The sequence below is a fragment of the Tachypleus tridentatus genome, chromosome 9 (assembly GCF_004210375.1).
Source record: "Tachypleus tridentatus isolate NWPU-2018 chromosome 9, ASM421037v1, whole genome shotgun sequence".
NCBI classification, from domain to species: Eukaryota; Metazoa; Arthropoda; class Merostomata; order Xiphosura; family Limulidae; genus Tachypleus; species Tachypleus tridentatus.
The window spans coordinates 132,011,300-132,028,184 of record NC_134833.1 but is presented as its reverse complement, the minus strand read 5'-3'; the positions used below and the strand labels follow the sequence as shown (position 1 = coordinate 132,028,184).

The window sequence follows — 16,885 nt, the reverse complement described above, 5'->3', positions numbered from 1 at the left end:
AAAGATTCATATTTGCAAAAGTTTAAAAATGTTATTTATAAGATTTTCATGCTTTGTAGTAATCAATAAACTTAACTTAATGATAATGTATTTATATAAAAATTCGTCCTAATATAAAATTAAAACTTTTTTTTATGAAACAAAAATACTTTAGCAGTAAAAAGAAAATATCAATCATATACATGTTGTCTAGTCATTGCAGAAACAAACAAGATCAAACTGTTAACTTACAGAAAGTTTGTCTGAGATGAATGTTCCTTCATAATAAATGCCATCAATCGTGACAACCAAACCCTTGCCGTGACGAAAATCTTCATGCCACATACCCATGTACTTTTCACCTATCAATTTGCAGTTTATACTTGAATTAAATGAACTTCATGAGAAATCAGAGTTAACAAAATAATGCATTTCAAATATGATGTACAAGTTCCCAAGAATTAGGTTTCTTCTGCCTTGCCTTTTTTTTTTTTTTTTTTAAGAAAATTAAACTGAAAAATTTAGCTATGGAATGTAATGCTTTGAACATTAAAATACATACACTCACACAGAGGCATAACTCACCATCTAATATTTCATCACAAATTACCCAAAGATGACACAAACAATTTCAAATATGCAGTGCATGTAATGCTTCTTGAATTATATTTAGGATACACTAACAAGTCACTTTCAACAGCTACTAACATCAGACTTACTGTACATATGCACAGGCACACACACACACATGCTTATTGTACAATGAATCTAAATATACACAAACACTTCAGTACACAAAACAGACTGTTGTATACATAAGAACACAGATATGTGTCCTGAGAATAAACTAACATTAATAAAAAAGTAAATGGTAAACTGTTCAGGAACTTTGTTTTCATTTAAACCTGTTATAAAATACATAACTGAATGTACTAAATGTAACACCACATAATTTGACAAGCTTTTGTTAATCATTATAAGTTTGTGTACAAAATAACAGATTTTGTTTTAATAAAGTATTCTGATTGACCACTAAATCAGTTTGAATAAAAGGTAATCTTCATACCAAGAACGAAAATGTTTCTTTACACTTACAGTTTTTATATATTTCATAACTTCTTAAACATTTATATTATATCTATTCATATTGTCTCCAATTGTCCATACAAAAAGGAGAAAGAAAATAAAAACATAATATTAATACATTATTAAAATTAATACCACCTTTCCTTCTTTCTAGAATGACTAAAGGTTACACCAGACAATTACTTACTAAAATAGCCTCAGCATTCTAGTCTTTTTACACAAGTTTGCTTTAAATAGTGTTACTTTATAATACCCTTTAGATCTATAAACCAACAAGGTTAAAAAATCATGTGATGCATTTAGCTGATGCTGTTATTGTTTCATTTTTTGTACTTTTGTGATATAGCCTAAAAATATTCAATTTTTAAATTTTAGTTAGTTTTCCCAAAAAATACAAAATATACCTAAAAACATGAAATTTTGAATATGCATTAGAGATGACACTTCATCAGCAATTTGTAATAAAAAGTGTATTTTAGCACAAGTTTTTTCCATACTATATTGATTCTCCACAAAAATCATTAAGGTTCCTTTCAAATACACAATTTTAGAGATAAAAAATATATCAAAAACTGAAATAATTCTGTTAACTGCTAAAAGCTGAGCACAGTGATTATAAACAATCTTCTTACAAGTACTATACAGTATATCTGAAGAAAAAGCTGCCCTTTTTACTGGTTATGAATAAACTAACAGAAATATAACAGAGAATGAATGATATTTTTTCAAATAAAACAATATGGGAAGGGTGTGTATGTCATGTGGGTTTGATATTTATTATTATATCTCAGTAAAGCAAAATTGTGGTTTCTAAATTTACATTCTGGCTTGTAAATATGTATATTATTTGTTTCTCATTAGTTGATCATTCAGAAAATCACACAAGGGTAGAAAGAAAAATTGAAAATAATTAATTTGGAACACAAATACATCATATGACACAGAAAAATTGAGGTGTTGTTCTCTACTTTATTTTCATAAAAGTTCTAATACCCCTACTAGCCTTTTAGAGATACAAACTGATAATATATTTAAATATTTCCTTTTTAAATTAAAACCTGGGTAATAAACATTTGACTAATAAACTATGCTTTAATACCAACCTTAATCACATACATTGACAATAAAGTCCTTTAATTAAATTTTAAAATAAATTGTAAAACATTTACATCTTAACATCATCATTGACATAGGGTTATTTAATGTTATTACCTCCACGAATGTTATCCAACACTCCATAACCTTCTCGTCGATTCCAAGACCACTGACCAATATAGATGGAGGATGGAGAAGACAAAAACTTTCCTTGTTTTAAAATGCCGTGTCCATGGCGCATGCCGTCTTTGAAGTACCCTTCATAAGAATCTCCATTAGGATACCTGAATAACAAATACAGTTGAAGAATTAAATGTTCAGTTGTGAGGAAAAAAAAGTTCATCAAAACACACAGCTGATTTATTTCCAGTTTGAGTTCAGACATCTTTACTTTCTCCCCATCACATAGTTACAAAAAAGTAAGTGTATCAAAGCAAAATTAAACAGTAAACCTTGATTTTGTGAAATATCTTATACAAACAACTGTTTAGCACTTCTATTTGAATTCTATGTTATCACTAGGCCTTTTCTTTCAAGTACATTGGAAGTTCTCCAGACATGTTTGGAAAATATTTCTATATGCTATATTATTCAAGAAATGTTTTGTCTAACTATAAACATCGCTTGAATTTATCAGATCAAACTTTTACTATAATAAATTTACAAACGCTCAGCCACGTTTGCTCCTCAGCAAAAGTTAAAGCATAATATAGGTTAACATATATTTTCAAGATCAAATTTCCTCCTTTGCATTTACCCTTGCAATAACTTCATACTCCTTCAAGAACCTGTCAGTTTCATCTTTCAAGAGCAGAGGTTTCTCTGAAGTTTTCATCAGACACGTCTATATGACTTCATCCAAGTAGTTAATGGTTCTAAGTCTCAACTTAGAATTTTACAGAAGAGTAAAAGATAAGCTAATTCTTCATTTTTTAAAGCAACAATCATCATATTCAATGGAGTAGCTTTCTTATTCTGAAGTGCAAACCTTTAAGCCTTTATTTACTAGAAAACAGAACAATAACCCCTAATTTTATTCCTCTTAACAGTGGAATTACTTAATCAAGTTACATGAAACTTAGCAAACTTTCTAAACAGTATCTAGTGAGACACTATTAAAAACACATAAAAACATTCCAAACATTTCCACCTATCTTGGAATTACAATTTGTTTATTACTAATCAGAAGGCTGCAGTTATACCTCCAATCAGTTTCAATTTGCTTGGAATTCAGTAACATGATTATTTTGATACTTTCTTTTCCCAAATGACACAATCACCACATTCTAAGTGTTAAACAATGTAAGTCAAACAAAATAGCAAAAATTGACAAAGATCCATCAGGGACCAAGGACCTCATGTTTCATTGTGACACCACTTTTACCTTTTAGTTTAATACAAACATTTTCAAGGAGTGAAATTAATTTAAAAAAATTATAAAACAAATTCCAAATCAATCATTTGTCACCAACTGTTGTAAACCTCACACAAAAATACTTTGTTCACACAAACACAGCTTCAAGTAGCCAATATTTCAACTGCTACAAATACTTATTTACTGAATACTGATGTAGATAGGTTTGTTCTTTTGTCTTTTACTTAGCTTTAACCTGTTCAGTGCTGTAGACGAGATAACTCGTCCAATTCGTTCTGTAACACAGTGCCATGGACAAGTTAATTCGTTCTCAATACTGTGTTCTCAATGTGTTTTTAAAGACATGCATTTGACCTACTTACAAATTGTTTCACTTTCGATCCAAAATGGTGTCACGAAAAAGTTACAAAATGAAGAAGCATTAGAGTTGTATTTTGAACTTGGTTCGGAGTTGTCGTAGCAGCTGAAATACTTGGCAGTCAACAGGTTAAAATAAGCTATCTGTGCTCTGCCCACCACAAGTATCAAAACCCAATATTTATCATTATAAGCTCTCACTTTTATTGCAGAGCACCTGGAGGCTACAGAGAAAGAAAACCACGAGAAACAAGAAATGAATTTTTAAGGGATGATGGTTTCTTAACAAATATAAATATATACTTAGGAATGACCAAAATTAAAAAGAAATTGATAAATTCAGTTGATAGGCTAGATTCTTTGGAACTGTTCACAAATATAAGTTTGTTTTTTTCCTTTTCTTTGTGAATTTCATGACAACAAAGTATCTATTTTAAAATATATTTATGTGAGGTTAGAATTAGATTTAATACTTAAATCTCAAAATTTGGTGTCAAGATGTGCATTCACATCTGAATGTTTCACACTAGTCCAAATATGGTTAAATTAACATTCAGTGCTTTAAAAGACACTCCTGGCTACCAAAGTAGTTTCAATACATGTGAAAAACCTTAAACATTTGAAACTCTAAACTAGCTTACTGCCTGTATACATTTCTGATTTTAATATTTTTTAATTGAACTTATACCATGACTAAGTTAACAAAAGTGTTTATGTTTAAAATTATTATATGTACACTAACAATAAATTTTCATTAACTGTTCAATTTCACCATGATTGTATAAAAAATGGGTATATAAAACAAGCCTCAAATTTATTACTTTAATATTAAAAAAAAAAAAAAACTAGATGTGCATCCACAGGGTCTCTGAAAGTGTCCTGTTTCAAGAATAAATAAAACCAAAATTAAGTGTAACAAATATTTTTATTTCTTGCTCTTGAAGTTTAAATATTATGCTGTGCCACAGCCTACAGACTGTGTAATTCTTCATGTGATTCATGGTATGTGCTTGTTTTACTAAGATCATGATGGTACAAATTGCACTGTAATGTTAAGCATCCCTTACATGATATAATTTTAATGTCCACAGACTGATGACAGACAACCTACAACCGTACAGTGGTGCAAGTGGAAATTACATAAATATTAATATAGTACAACTGCTACAAAAAAGAGTTTAAAGAATAACAATTCTAAAAGTAATGTTATTTCTTAAACTAGAGTGAATGTAATACACAATGGAGTTATAAAAAAAATGAGAACAAAATATGGTATACCTTCACAAGCTGATTTACTTAATTTTCACAATGCTTCTGTTTACCAGCTTCAAGAACAAATAAAGCTGTTTTACTGAAAAATCAGTCACACTTTTTGTTCCTGTAGCCAAGGTTATTTGATATTAAGAAGAGGAAATACAATAACCATGCAGTTCTATCTCAAAATATAAAAATTTTTAATTTAGGACACCTGATTTTAGCTCTTTCAACTTAAGCAACTTTTATCCAAAGGATCTATTGCATATTTCTTTCAATGCAATCTAACATTGTAGATAAACGAAATATAAGGAAATGCTGCAAAAACTAAATTTTAGAGTATATAAACATTTTAGTCAAAAATACTTAACTGGACTTGTTAGCACATCATCAGCATGAATATCACTAGGTCAGCATATGTACCCTACTCTTATTTCAAACCAATCATTACATTTCTCTCTTTCAGTCTTTTGTAACCAACTCTTAAAAAAACATTAAATTACAACTTTTGTTATTGGAAATTTTCCATAACCTTCTCCTCAATGATACTCAAGAAAAAGATCATAGTTAAAAGTTGTTTTTTCTCACATACTTAACACAACCAAGTCCATTCAGCTTGCCTTCTTTCCACATGCCTTCATAAACTGTCTCTCTACCATCATCTGAAGGTATTGTATAAGTTCCTTCACCATCTTGAATACTGTGCTTGAATTTTCCAACATAGGTTTTTCCATCAGCAAAAATCAATTTGCCTCTAAAGAAACATAAAGTCAAATCTTTTATCTCTAGACATTTTAGCTTTTCCTTCTCTAGAATGAATTTAGTTCTTTATTTGATTGCTTAGCATCATACTCTAAAAACTCAAGTGGAAAAAGACCGAATGAAACAAATTCTACAATTTCTTAGTTGTTGTTTTTTTAGAATATTTGTATAAAGATTCACAAAACACTAAATTTGAACTAATTGACTAGAGGAAAAGTAAATAATAAAAAATAGTCCACTATCAACTCTTGAGTTAAACCAGTAGGAGTGGACTGTCATCTTACAGAGCACCTACTGCCACCAAAATCTAAGGCATATTTTGTAAAGCAATGGAATGTGAACAATGAAACTTCAGATTCATAGTATTAGCACACTAACCCACCACACCAGGACAGACATATTTCACAAATTAAACACTTTTCAGTTACTAATCTTACTATTTATAATTTTTCATTTCTCACTAGTATTTCTGAATTCCACACCCACAAAAGTTAAATCTTCAGACTCATTGTTATGATGTTCCAATCCATCAAAGAGACAAATTCTGAATATTCTTCATCAGTATATTACACATGCACTTGAAACTTCTCATACATAATGCTATTGAATTATTTCAAAATGAAGTAAAAACTTAATTTCCTTAAGTTCATTACTTTATCATATATGTAAAAGCCCAAGTGGTAATCCTAACTTAATGAAAACCTGAAACAGATCTTGTAAATATAAAGTTTAAAAACACTTCTGACACGATACTGAAATCTCTCGCGTATTTTGTCTTGCTCTATCACTGAAAAGGTACTCACGGTCCATGAATCTTGCCACAAAACCACATCCCAGTATAAGTGGCATCCTTGTAGGTAGGGTGTTTCACAAAAGTGTAAGTTGCTTGTCTTGCCAAAGGAGGTGTTAAACGTTGCATGCTTATAATATTACCTCTTGTTGCTAAGCCTATGTGACCATCAAGTGTTTTCTTTATAGCATTGTTCAAGGCACAGATCCAGCCCGTCTAAAAAAAAAAAAAACGAAACAAGATGAAGACATAAGAAACTTAACAGTATAAATGACATAGTATTAAAATATCACTTTCTCTAATGACATTATTTTATATTATCTCCAATATATTTATCATAGTTAAATCTGTGTATGAGGTTGTGTACAAAATACACCTGATACAAATAACAAAGTAGAAAAGTGTAAACATCATAAAACAAACATTATATTTTTAGAGATACATCATTTTATTTCTTTTTACCAACATTTCAAGCAAATACTTTTTTTTTCAAGGCAGAAACAAGCCTGCCAATTAACTCTGTTGAAAAGGTTTGTGGGTAAAAAAAAAAAAATGTCATTGCATTTCTTGACTTGCATTCAAAGTTTCACTGAACTATTATTTTATGAGTGAACATCATTACGTTTGGTATCAAATTTAGATTCATATTCTAATTTTAGTACGATACATTAGTTAATTTCTTCATTTAAAATTAAATCTGAAAAAAAACCCACATAAATATTGACTTTTGTGTGTCATATGGTACATCGAATGCAGCATTGGTTCAAATTAGATGTTTATGATGTCAAAATATGAAGTCTACGGTATCTTACAAAATTATATACATAAATTACACATACTAATAAGGCAGAATCTCAAATAAGAACCTCCGATGTTTTTCTATTTTCCGATATATTAATATACTTATTGAATAAATCAAGATGACCATGTGCCCACCCTTTCAATTTTTGAAAATAATTGGTTACATAAACCTACATTGCCCAATGATGTACATAACCAAGCAACAGCTCAGAATATCTCCATAGTGGCTTTCTCAGTCATTTTGAAGTACATGGACAGCAAACTCATTCTTTTAATACTAGATTTCAAATGGTAATGATTGTGTTTTGTTTGTTTTTTGAATTTCACTCAAAGCTACTTGAGGGCTATCTGCACTAGCCATCCCTAATTTAGCAGTGCAAGACTAGTGGGAAGGCAGCTAGTCATCACCACCCACTGCCAACTTTTGGACTACTCACCTACCAATGAATTGTGGGATTGACCATCACCTTATAACACCCCCACAGTTGAAAGGGTGAGCATGTTTGATGTGATGGGGATTTGAACCGTGACCCTCAGATTACAAGTCGAGTGCCTTAACCACCCAGCCATGCCAGGCCCAAATGGTAAGACATTAATGGAATCAAACTTTATGAGTTTGTTTTAGACACAAACATAGCTTAGTTACTGAATATGATAAATTATAGGTGAAATTCTGTGTATTGATATAGTAATTTATGATTTTTGGTTACTCCAAATTGTATATATAAAACCTTAAAAAAATAATTTTGTTTCACATCCTCCATGTGCAAAATCTGATAAAGCTTAGCAACCTACAGCAAGCAGGAAACAAGTACAAAGTTTGTAACTAGAAGAGGTAACTGTTTTGCTGTACTTCTTTATTTAATGTTCCATGTTTTAAGAAAAATAACTGATATGTGATTATTTTACAAAATACTGAACTACTAGAATACAGCCAAGACAGGTCACTATTATATTTTAGTTTTATATTCTTGGATACAGTAACATTAATGCAAGTGTTATTGCAACTTCTGTAATTTTATCCAAGTATGGCTGAAAGATTAATCTTATACAAATAATAAATGTACTGTATCACGAGATTTAACCCACTTAAACTAAACACCTTTTGTGTTATAATTTTCAATCATTATAGAATAAAAAAATATAATTTGTATTTACTTCCTACTTTTCTATGGTGATTACAAGATTGGTCAAATTGACCAAACACATATAGAAGTTAGATATAGAAAAATAACAAATAAAATATGCAATTTTTTTCTTAAATCACTTTTGATAATTATATGAAGGCTATAAAGAGTTTGCATGTGAAGTTTGAAACTTTTCTGATGCATAAAAGTGCTTTTGATCTCAAAATAAAAATTACTTTGCAATTCAGATAGTCAACATTCAAAAAGAAAAAAGGATTAAAAATATATTATTTTAAAATTCCTAAAACGTAATAAAGAAATATGTTTTGCTTACAAAAGTCTTGTAACATTTAATGATAGCACAGCCCTGCAAATTTAAACTTCATAAAATTTGTTTTGGTTTCAACAATGGATTTTCCATAATTCAGCTGCAAAGAATTTGAAAATATTTTTTTCTGTCACAAAGATGTATTACAAATGAGGAAGGGGAAAAAATGTACTTTGATCAAATTATTTTGTTTACCACAAGAAACATTTGTATTATTACATTTGCTAACAAAAATACAAACTGAAGAAAAGTGAAAAACACTGATGTCAAATGAAGATGCATCCTTATTTGTCCCAATATTTTTGCCAAATCTACGTGTTGTAGTCTTTTATATATTGTATTATGATGTTTTATGAAAAATCTGTAAATTATGGAGAAAATTATGTTTTCAGATACAGTTTACAGGAATTACTGTAGGATATCTTAAAATATCAAGGCAATAAAATCATCACACATCTGTAAATTGCAACGTTTTTGAAAACAGTTATTAATTTCAAAGTTATAGCACAAAACTATAACTAGCACATAATGGTTATGAGGTCAGTCCCTTGGACTGAGCCCATGCTGAGGGATTAACTAACAGACTGTTTCTCGTTTGATAAAGTGCATTCGCTCAAAACATCACCAAGTAAATAAAATACAAATTTAGTTTTTAAAGTAATTATTTTCACAAATCTAACCTCTCAATATAAATAACAGCTGTGACAATGAAATCAACTCATATAAAGAGCTTTGACCTACACAAACAATATTTTCATTCCTTTAAGTACACTACGAAATATACATTGAAACATTGAAAATATAAATTGAATCACTCCAAATGCTTTTTTTTCAATTTTTTTTCCCATGTAGTAGAAACAAGTATAACATATATAGAGTTTATTTTTATACGTATTAATAATTATATATTCTGATGCGCATGTTGAATGTATAATGAACTCAATTTTCTCATAACCAGAATATCTGGAATATATCTTCTGAATAACAAACTTTTTTTCATCAATATAAATATTTTAAAACAGCAAAAGTTCACATAACATTTACACAACACTATCTAAGTACCAACCTTTTCACTAGAGGTACAGCAGGTTAGATTCAGTGTGTCCTCTGGCATTGTCAACACAAAAGCATTTCTAAGAAATAAATTGGAAACAACATTTTAAAATTTACTTTAATAAATCTTAATGTACTGTATTCCAAGTAAAACAAAAAAATCACCATACAGAAAGCAAGAAGTATAAATATTTTACTGACACAAATTGTGCTTCAATTTTAAAAACAAGTTTTCTTCTATGAAACAGTTATTAACTAAAGTAAATAGGTATAACATAATTCTTTAACAGTATGTATGGAAACTAAAATTTAATTTTACAATATTGTCTAAGTTTGTTTCTAAATACAAAAGAGGGTGAAATAAAAGAAGAATGAATCCAAAAATCATATGTAAAAAAAATACAAAATGATTAAAATACCATCAATAAAAGGAACTACACAAAAAAACTTCCTGTTGGGGGAAATTGACTAATAAATTTATAACTTTTAATGAAGTTTCTTAATGTTACACTAAAGTATAATTTTATATTAAACATTATTTTAAAGAATAGAACACCACTTATACCAGAGAAGTAATTCACAATTACAGTAAACGGGGCTAAAAAGCCTTACTTTCTTGCATAAATAATTGTTTAATATAATAATGCCTACTGGGAAACTTCTGTATCCTGTAGTGGCTCTACCCAAACAGTCTCTAATGCATGACTATGGAAACCTCCAAACTAAACAAAAATAAAACAACTACCTTGAAGATCATTTATATACGAAAGAGGTGAAATTATTAAGTTAAAAAATACATTGAAAGAAAATAGAGACAAATTATTAGTGTGTTTCACCTTTCAATTTCCAGAACATGCAGGATTTCAGCTTTCAATTAAAATAACTTGTGGATGTTGTCCTAGTTTTTAGAACTTACAAGCCTTCTACCTTCAATTTTTATGTTTTGGGCTTTAAGCTATAATTCTGGGCTTTCAGTTGATTTTCAGTTTTAGATGTTTAGAGCTTGTTAGAATTTCAGTTTTCTATTTATAGAATTTGTGGATTTTGAGCTTTTAATTAACATAACTTATATGTTTTCCATATTTAAATTGCAGAACTTATGTTTCCAGCTTTTATATTATAACACATAGGGCTTTTTATTTACAGACTTTATGGAATTTCTTTTCTTCAGATGTTAAATAGTTTATAACAATTCAGTGTTTATAATAAAAGTATTTTTTATTTGTTACAATTTTAATTGTGTAAAAACAAGAAAATCTGAAAGTTTTAAAATAGAATCTATTAACTTTTTAAACAAATCATTAAAGGCTCAAAAGAGTAAAAAAAATAACAAAGTACTCACATAGCTATGAACTAAAACATCACTAAACAAGATGAATGAATGTGTAGAAAACCTTCCAGATGACACAAGAGATAAGGGATGAGATTTGCTTTCTCGCACAAGTCTACGAGATGCAATACGAAAAGTATCCTAACATTGTAAGAAAATAATGTCATTAAAATGCGCTCAAAATTTCTTAATCTTTAAAATAAAAATTCTGGTCAAATTGCTATATATTTATGTTTCATGATGTGTTATAAGTGGTGAAAATTTTTTTAATATATGACATCCAACTATTACAATGAAGCAAATTTGAAGCAGTGTGTATGTAAATATTTGCTTTTTACGTAAACCATAAATATAAAAACATTGATTTCTGACAATTAATGAATGATATTCTTGCTTTAAAAACTTCAAAAATACATTTCTTTCTCTTTTGAAAATTCTATACTGTTACCATAAGAAGCAGCGAAATTACTAGACTTGAAAGGTAGTAACATTCACCAACATGTTTTAGTTTCATCGCAAACATTAATCTACATGTGGGACATGTGATTGTCCTGTATCCACTGATATTGCTCTACTTCAATTAATAAGTCTTTAACAAAGCTTTAAAACTTAAAAAATCAAACACTGAGTTATGGGATTTTTATCCTCCTAAAAAAATGGAATTTGTGATGAAGACGAAGCAATAATGCCAAAATTTTTATGAAAAACATATGCACTAGCTCAATTGAAAATCATTCCAATGTCAACAGTTACCACCAACATTTTCTACCAGTCCAGGAAAGCAAACAATGCAAGTTTTCTAACAGTGAAAGTCATGAAACAGTGCAACCTGTTAACAAAATAAAAATGCACTTAAACTAAAACTTCAGTCATATTGCATCTTAAGTATTCTGTCTGTCTCACAAGTAAACATTTTCCTGAACTAAAAATGTGTTTCCAATAACACTTGTCTCTGCTGACACTATAGCTATTTCTTGAACTCCAGAGTTACCATTCTTTGCCCACCTAAGCATTGAGAATGCTTGCTCCAGTCTTTTATACTTCCACTTAAATGCCTTAAGCAAATTCTAATTTGCAAATTTCTCCACCAACTTCTACGAGCCCTCCATCTAGGAACTACATACAAAAGCACCTCATCTCAATAATGTAATCACATAAACCAGCCTTTACTGAGCAGCAGGGAAGGAAAGTTTCAGCAGAAGTATACTCTTTAAAAAAAGAAATGCAAAAGGGATATTTTTTTTATTTTAAAGAGACATATATGTAATAACGTTACAAGCTCAGAGTATGTAATGTTACACGTGTTAAGGCACTGATTGTCAGACCAAAATGACAATAAAAGTTGTGCACTTTGAAAACGGAGGAAAACAACGGATTTTTCGCCAAAACACATTCGTGTCTAATAACTTTGTTTGAGAGATCTGCATGTTCTGCAAGTGCAACATGTGCAAAATCCCTATAAAAGTGACAGGTTCTCGGTTTCCATAGCTCAGTGTTAAGCCACCGACATGCAACACAGTTACGCCAAGACTGACTGAAGCACAACGCAACAACACCATTGGTCGCTTGGAAGCAGGCGAATCTCGATCAGATGTTGTCAGAGCTGTGAATGTCCACCCAAGCACCATCACAAGGCTATGGAATCGTCACCAACAACATGGATCAACTCGTGACCGTCCACGATCTGGCAGACCTCGTTTGACCATGCCCACACAAGATCGCTACATCCGGTTACATCACCTTCGGATATAACCACCACTGTGACGTCTACTGCCTCAACCATACCAGGGCTGCGTAGGATTTCTGATCAGACTGTACACAACCGTTGATGAGATTCTTAGGCCCCATGTGCAACCCATCATGGTGAACGTCAACGACATTTTTCAACATGACAATGCCCGTCCTCACACAGCCCGACTCACAACTGTCTTCTTGAGACACCACAACATCAATGTTCTTCCCTGGCCCTCCAGATCACCAGATTTAAACCCCATCAAACATCTTTGGGACGAGTTGGACCGACGTCTGCAACGGCGACAACCTCAACTGCAGACTCTACCTCAGCTTGCAGCAGCTTTGCAGGCTGAGTGGACAGCCATTCCAGAGGATGTGATTTGTCATCTCATCGCTTCCATGGGCAGGAGATGCCAAGCAGTTATTGATGCTCACGGGGGGCATACTCATTATTGACGTTGAATGATGTTAAACGTCAACTAGCGAGCGTGGACTTCGCCTTTGCAGACTTTGGATGTTCAGCAGTGAATGTGCAAAGTTTCACACATCATACAGAACTACCCGGAATAAACTTGTTAACAATTTGTCTCAAATTTTGCCTTTTGCATTTCTTTTTTTTGAAGAGTATATTATCAGAAATATCAGGCTGTTGTATATGAAAAGTCAGATTTTTTAAAGTAAAATGTGAAACAAGTACATCTTTTCTGTTGTTTAATTTAGTTAATCAAAATAAGACCCTTTAAATTCAATACACTTCTGACAAGTTGCAATTTTATAAATGCCACTTTTAAAAAACTGGTCATCCCTAAACGAAATGGAATCTTTGAAGACACTTAATTGACCTTTGGTCTGCAAACATTATTTGTCCTTTAAAAAATGTCTAAATGTTTATAAAATGATAATCTGTAGGAGAAAGATCTGATGAATATGGTATATGAAATTTCATATTGATGTTCTTTTAGTTCTTGGGCAGTAACACAAGACAAAGTCAAGCATTGCCATGAAGCAGTGCAAGTCCACTGTGATTGACAATTGGAGGATGTCTTTGTGACAACTTTTGAAGTATAATTCCAAATTTACACCAATATTTCTCTGCTACAATTGTTTCTTCTGGGTTTAAGAACAAATAATGGACACACCTGCTGATTACCACACAAAACACTGACCATAAGCTTCTTAGGTTGAAGAGCTGGTTCTGGTGCTTATTCACAGTCAATTTCCTCATCATTGTTGACTGTTGTAAAGAATCCATTTTTCATCACAGGGACAATTCTATGGAGACAAGGATCATTTTTATTGCAAGTAAGGAGTGAAGAACAAATTTCAAACTTGTCTTGTTGAATGGTTTCCAATCAATTTGTGAGGTATCCATTTATCAAGCTTTTTCACCTTGCTAATTTCTTCAACATAATGGGAAGCTGTTGAATTATGAACAAGTTTGATGGCAACTTCTCTCATGGTTTAGTGGGTGTCTGATTCAACTAAGGCCTTCAATTCTTCTTCATTAATGGTTGTCTGAGAATGGCCTCAAGGTTCATTTACAAGGCTTGTGTCATCAGAGCAAAGTCCCCTAAACAAATGCCGTGCTGTGTGCTCATTAGCTGTGCCATCACCAAATGAATGATTAATATTGCATATATCCCTTCCTAAATAGTGGGCTAATGATTTAATTACATCTTTAATAAATAAATTACGTTGTAGCAATGTGAATTACTGTATTGTCACTGTTTAAAATATTTGTTGTTACTAGTTTTCTATGCACTTAAAATAAAAATGCTTATCTGCTTGTACAGAAACTAGAAAAAATGCAATTACCATTATTTATTTTCTTATAATGTTTAACTTTTTCTAATTTTAATAATAAAAGCACAACATTTCTTTGTGAATGCTCTCACGCTGTTGGGCTGTCTTTTAGATAAAGCACCAAACAGACAATTTGAGAAAATAAAAACAAATAACACTCAGAAACCATTTGCTTCAACAGTAATGTTATAAAACTAGCTTTTAATACTCACTGTACCTGTTAACTATCTTACAGATTCAACTGCTATAAGCATACACAACAGTTCATGCTGATAACTACAGCAAAATCATTGTATTCTCACATTACAAGATATCAGAAAGTGTGTGTTGACGTTGCTTTACGAACCAAATGCCACAGATTGTGAATGTCATCTATCTCGCAATCACCAATACATCTTAACCAACTTATAATATAAATTGGCCAATCTTAGAATATATAACTCGTGTGTGTTCAGTTACTAGTGCTTTACACTAACAAGGATAAATGTATAGCTCACCACAAGTTTCTGAGGAGCATTATCCCAAAATGTCTTGGTCTCTTCTGCTTGTTTCATGTTTCGATCCACATATTCTGACAGCTGTTTCCATTTTTGAACTGTGTGCTGAATATCTTTTCCGTACAAGTACTATTAAAATACAAGTTAATGTATAGATAACTGGATATGTAATGTAAAATCTTAATCAAAATAGCACTAATGCACACAAACTAATGTTTTAAATTATTTTTATGTGAGGTTGCTTTTAGCCTATTCATGCCTGTCTATAATACTCATTTAATTGTATTTCTGGTGTGCAACTCACTACATTTAAACCCCAGCTGACTTTCTGTATCACTCTAAAAACACATTACAAAAACTTAACCAAATCTAAACAATTTTGAACTGTGTATGAGTATATAACATAATTTATCAACTGATTAAGACTGCAAAAAAGAAACACATGTTCCAAACATATTTGACAGAAATATATTCTTGGATATATAACATAATTTATCAACTGATTAAGACTGCAAAAAGAAACACATGTTCCAAAAAATATTTGACAGAAATATATTCTTGTAAGCCTTAAAATAGATGTACTGACACAACAAGAGACAGCCTAATACAGTCAATTCTTTTAAACTTTCACAGATGATCATAAAATATTTTCAAATTACATTTTTAGAAATAAATTATCTAAGGTTTTACCTGATATATATGGTATTTGAGATATACTTTTGTGTACATCAGATGGGAATTTGATACTATAGACTCTTAACTCATAAAAAAAATTACTATTTTCATAATAGATTATCACAAAACTGTAATCAGCACTTTAGATATAAGTAATCTTTTTTTTTTTCCTATGCATTATGCTTCAATTTTGTTTTCATTAGATGATTAATACTGAACAATTAATACACAGTACCACTGTATCCTCTACATTTGTCTGTCTTAAAGTTTGAAAAAGTTATCTTTTATGCAGACTTTATTAAAAGAAAAGTCCAATATTTACAGTTAAAACCTTATTTTTTCTAACAGATATACCAAAGTGCATAAACATAAAAAAGAATACAATGTTAATGTGTACTATTTACACTGAAATAATTCCAAATGATGGCTCACTTTGGGAGATATGGCTGTCAGTCTGGTGAAAAGTCGAATGTAATCTTTCACTCTTCGTAGTGGTAAAGATATGAGTTGAAATACTATGTCTATTGTTGACCTTTCATCCCATGTCATTTCTCCTATTATGTCTTTAGCAGATGTTTTCAAAAGGTTTGGTGAGAAGCTGAAATAAAAAACTGAACAGCTGTCTGAAAAGTATTTTAAAGTTACTAAAGTTTAACTAATCATTTGAGAATACTAATTTTTCTTCATATAGTGAAATTGGCAAGTACAAGTTATTTTAAAAAATATTATTGCTGAAATTCATTTACAAATTCCTATGATTTTCTAGATGCTCATCTCCCACAACCATTAGATAATTTAATTTACACCACAGTAATTATAAAAACTGTTTAGAGAAAGCA

At 30.6% G+C, this 16,885-nt stretch overlaps 1 protein-coding gene across 2 annotated transcripts in view; it reads right to left on the bottom strand.

Annotated features, from left to right (window-relative positions):
* Als2 (Amyotrophic lateral sclerosis 2) overlaps window positions 1-16,885 on the bottom strand; it is an 86,274-nt gene that overhangs the window by 32,849 nt on the left and 36,540 nt on the right. For both annotated transcript variants that reach the window (XM_076457327.1, XM_076457328.1), the window contains exons 8-16: window positions 16,479-16,644; window positions 15,372-15,500; window positions 11,350-11,478; window positions 10,659-10,729; window positions 10,021-10,087; window positions 6,712-6,914; window positions 5,739-5,900; window positions 2,278-2,444; window positions 232-341 (exon numbers count right to left, since the gene is read on the bottom strand). In XM_076457327.1, coding sequence (XP_076313442.1) covers window positions 232-341; window positions 2,278-2,444; window positions 5,739-5,900; window positions 6,712-6,914; window positions 10,021-10,087; window positions 10,659-10,729; window positions 11,350-11,478; window positions 15,372-15,500; window positions 16,479-16,644 — 1,204 coding nt within the window. The remainder of the gene's footprint in view (window positions 1-231; window positions 342-2,277; window positions 2,445-5,738; window positions 5,901-6,711; window positions 6,915-10,020; window positions 10,088-10,658; window positions 10,730-11,349; window positions 11,479-15,371; window positions 15,501-16,478; window positions 16,645-16,885) is intronic.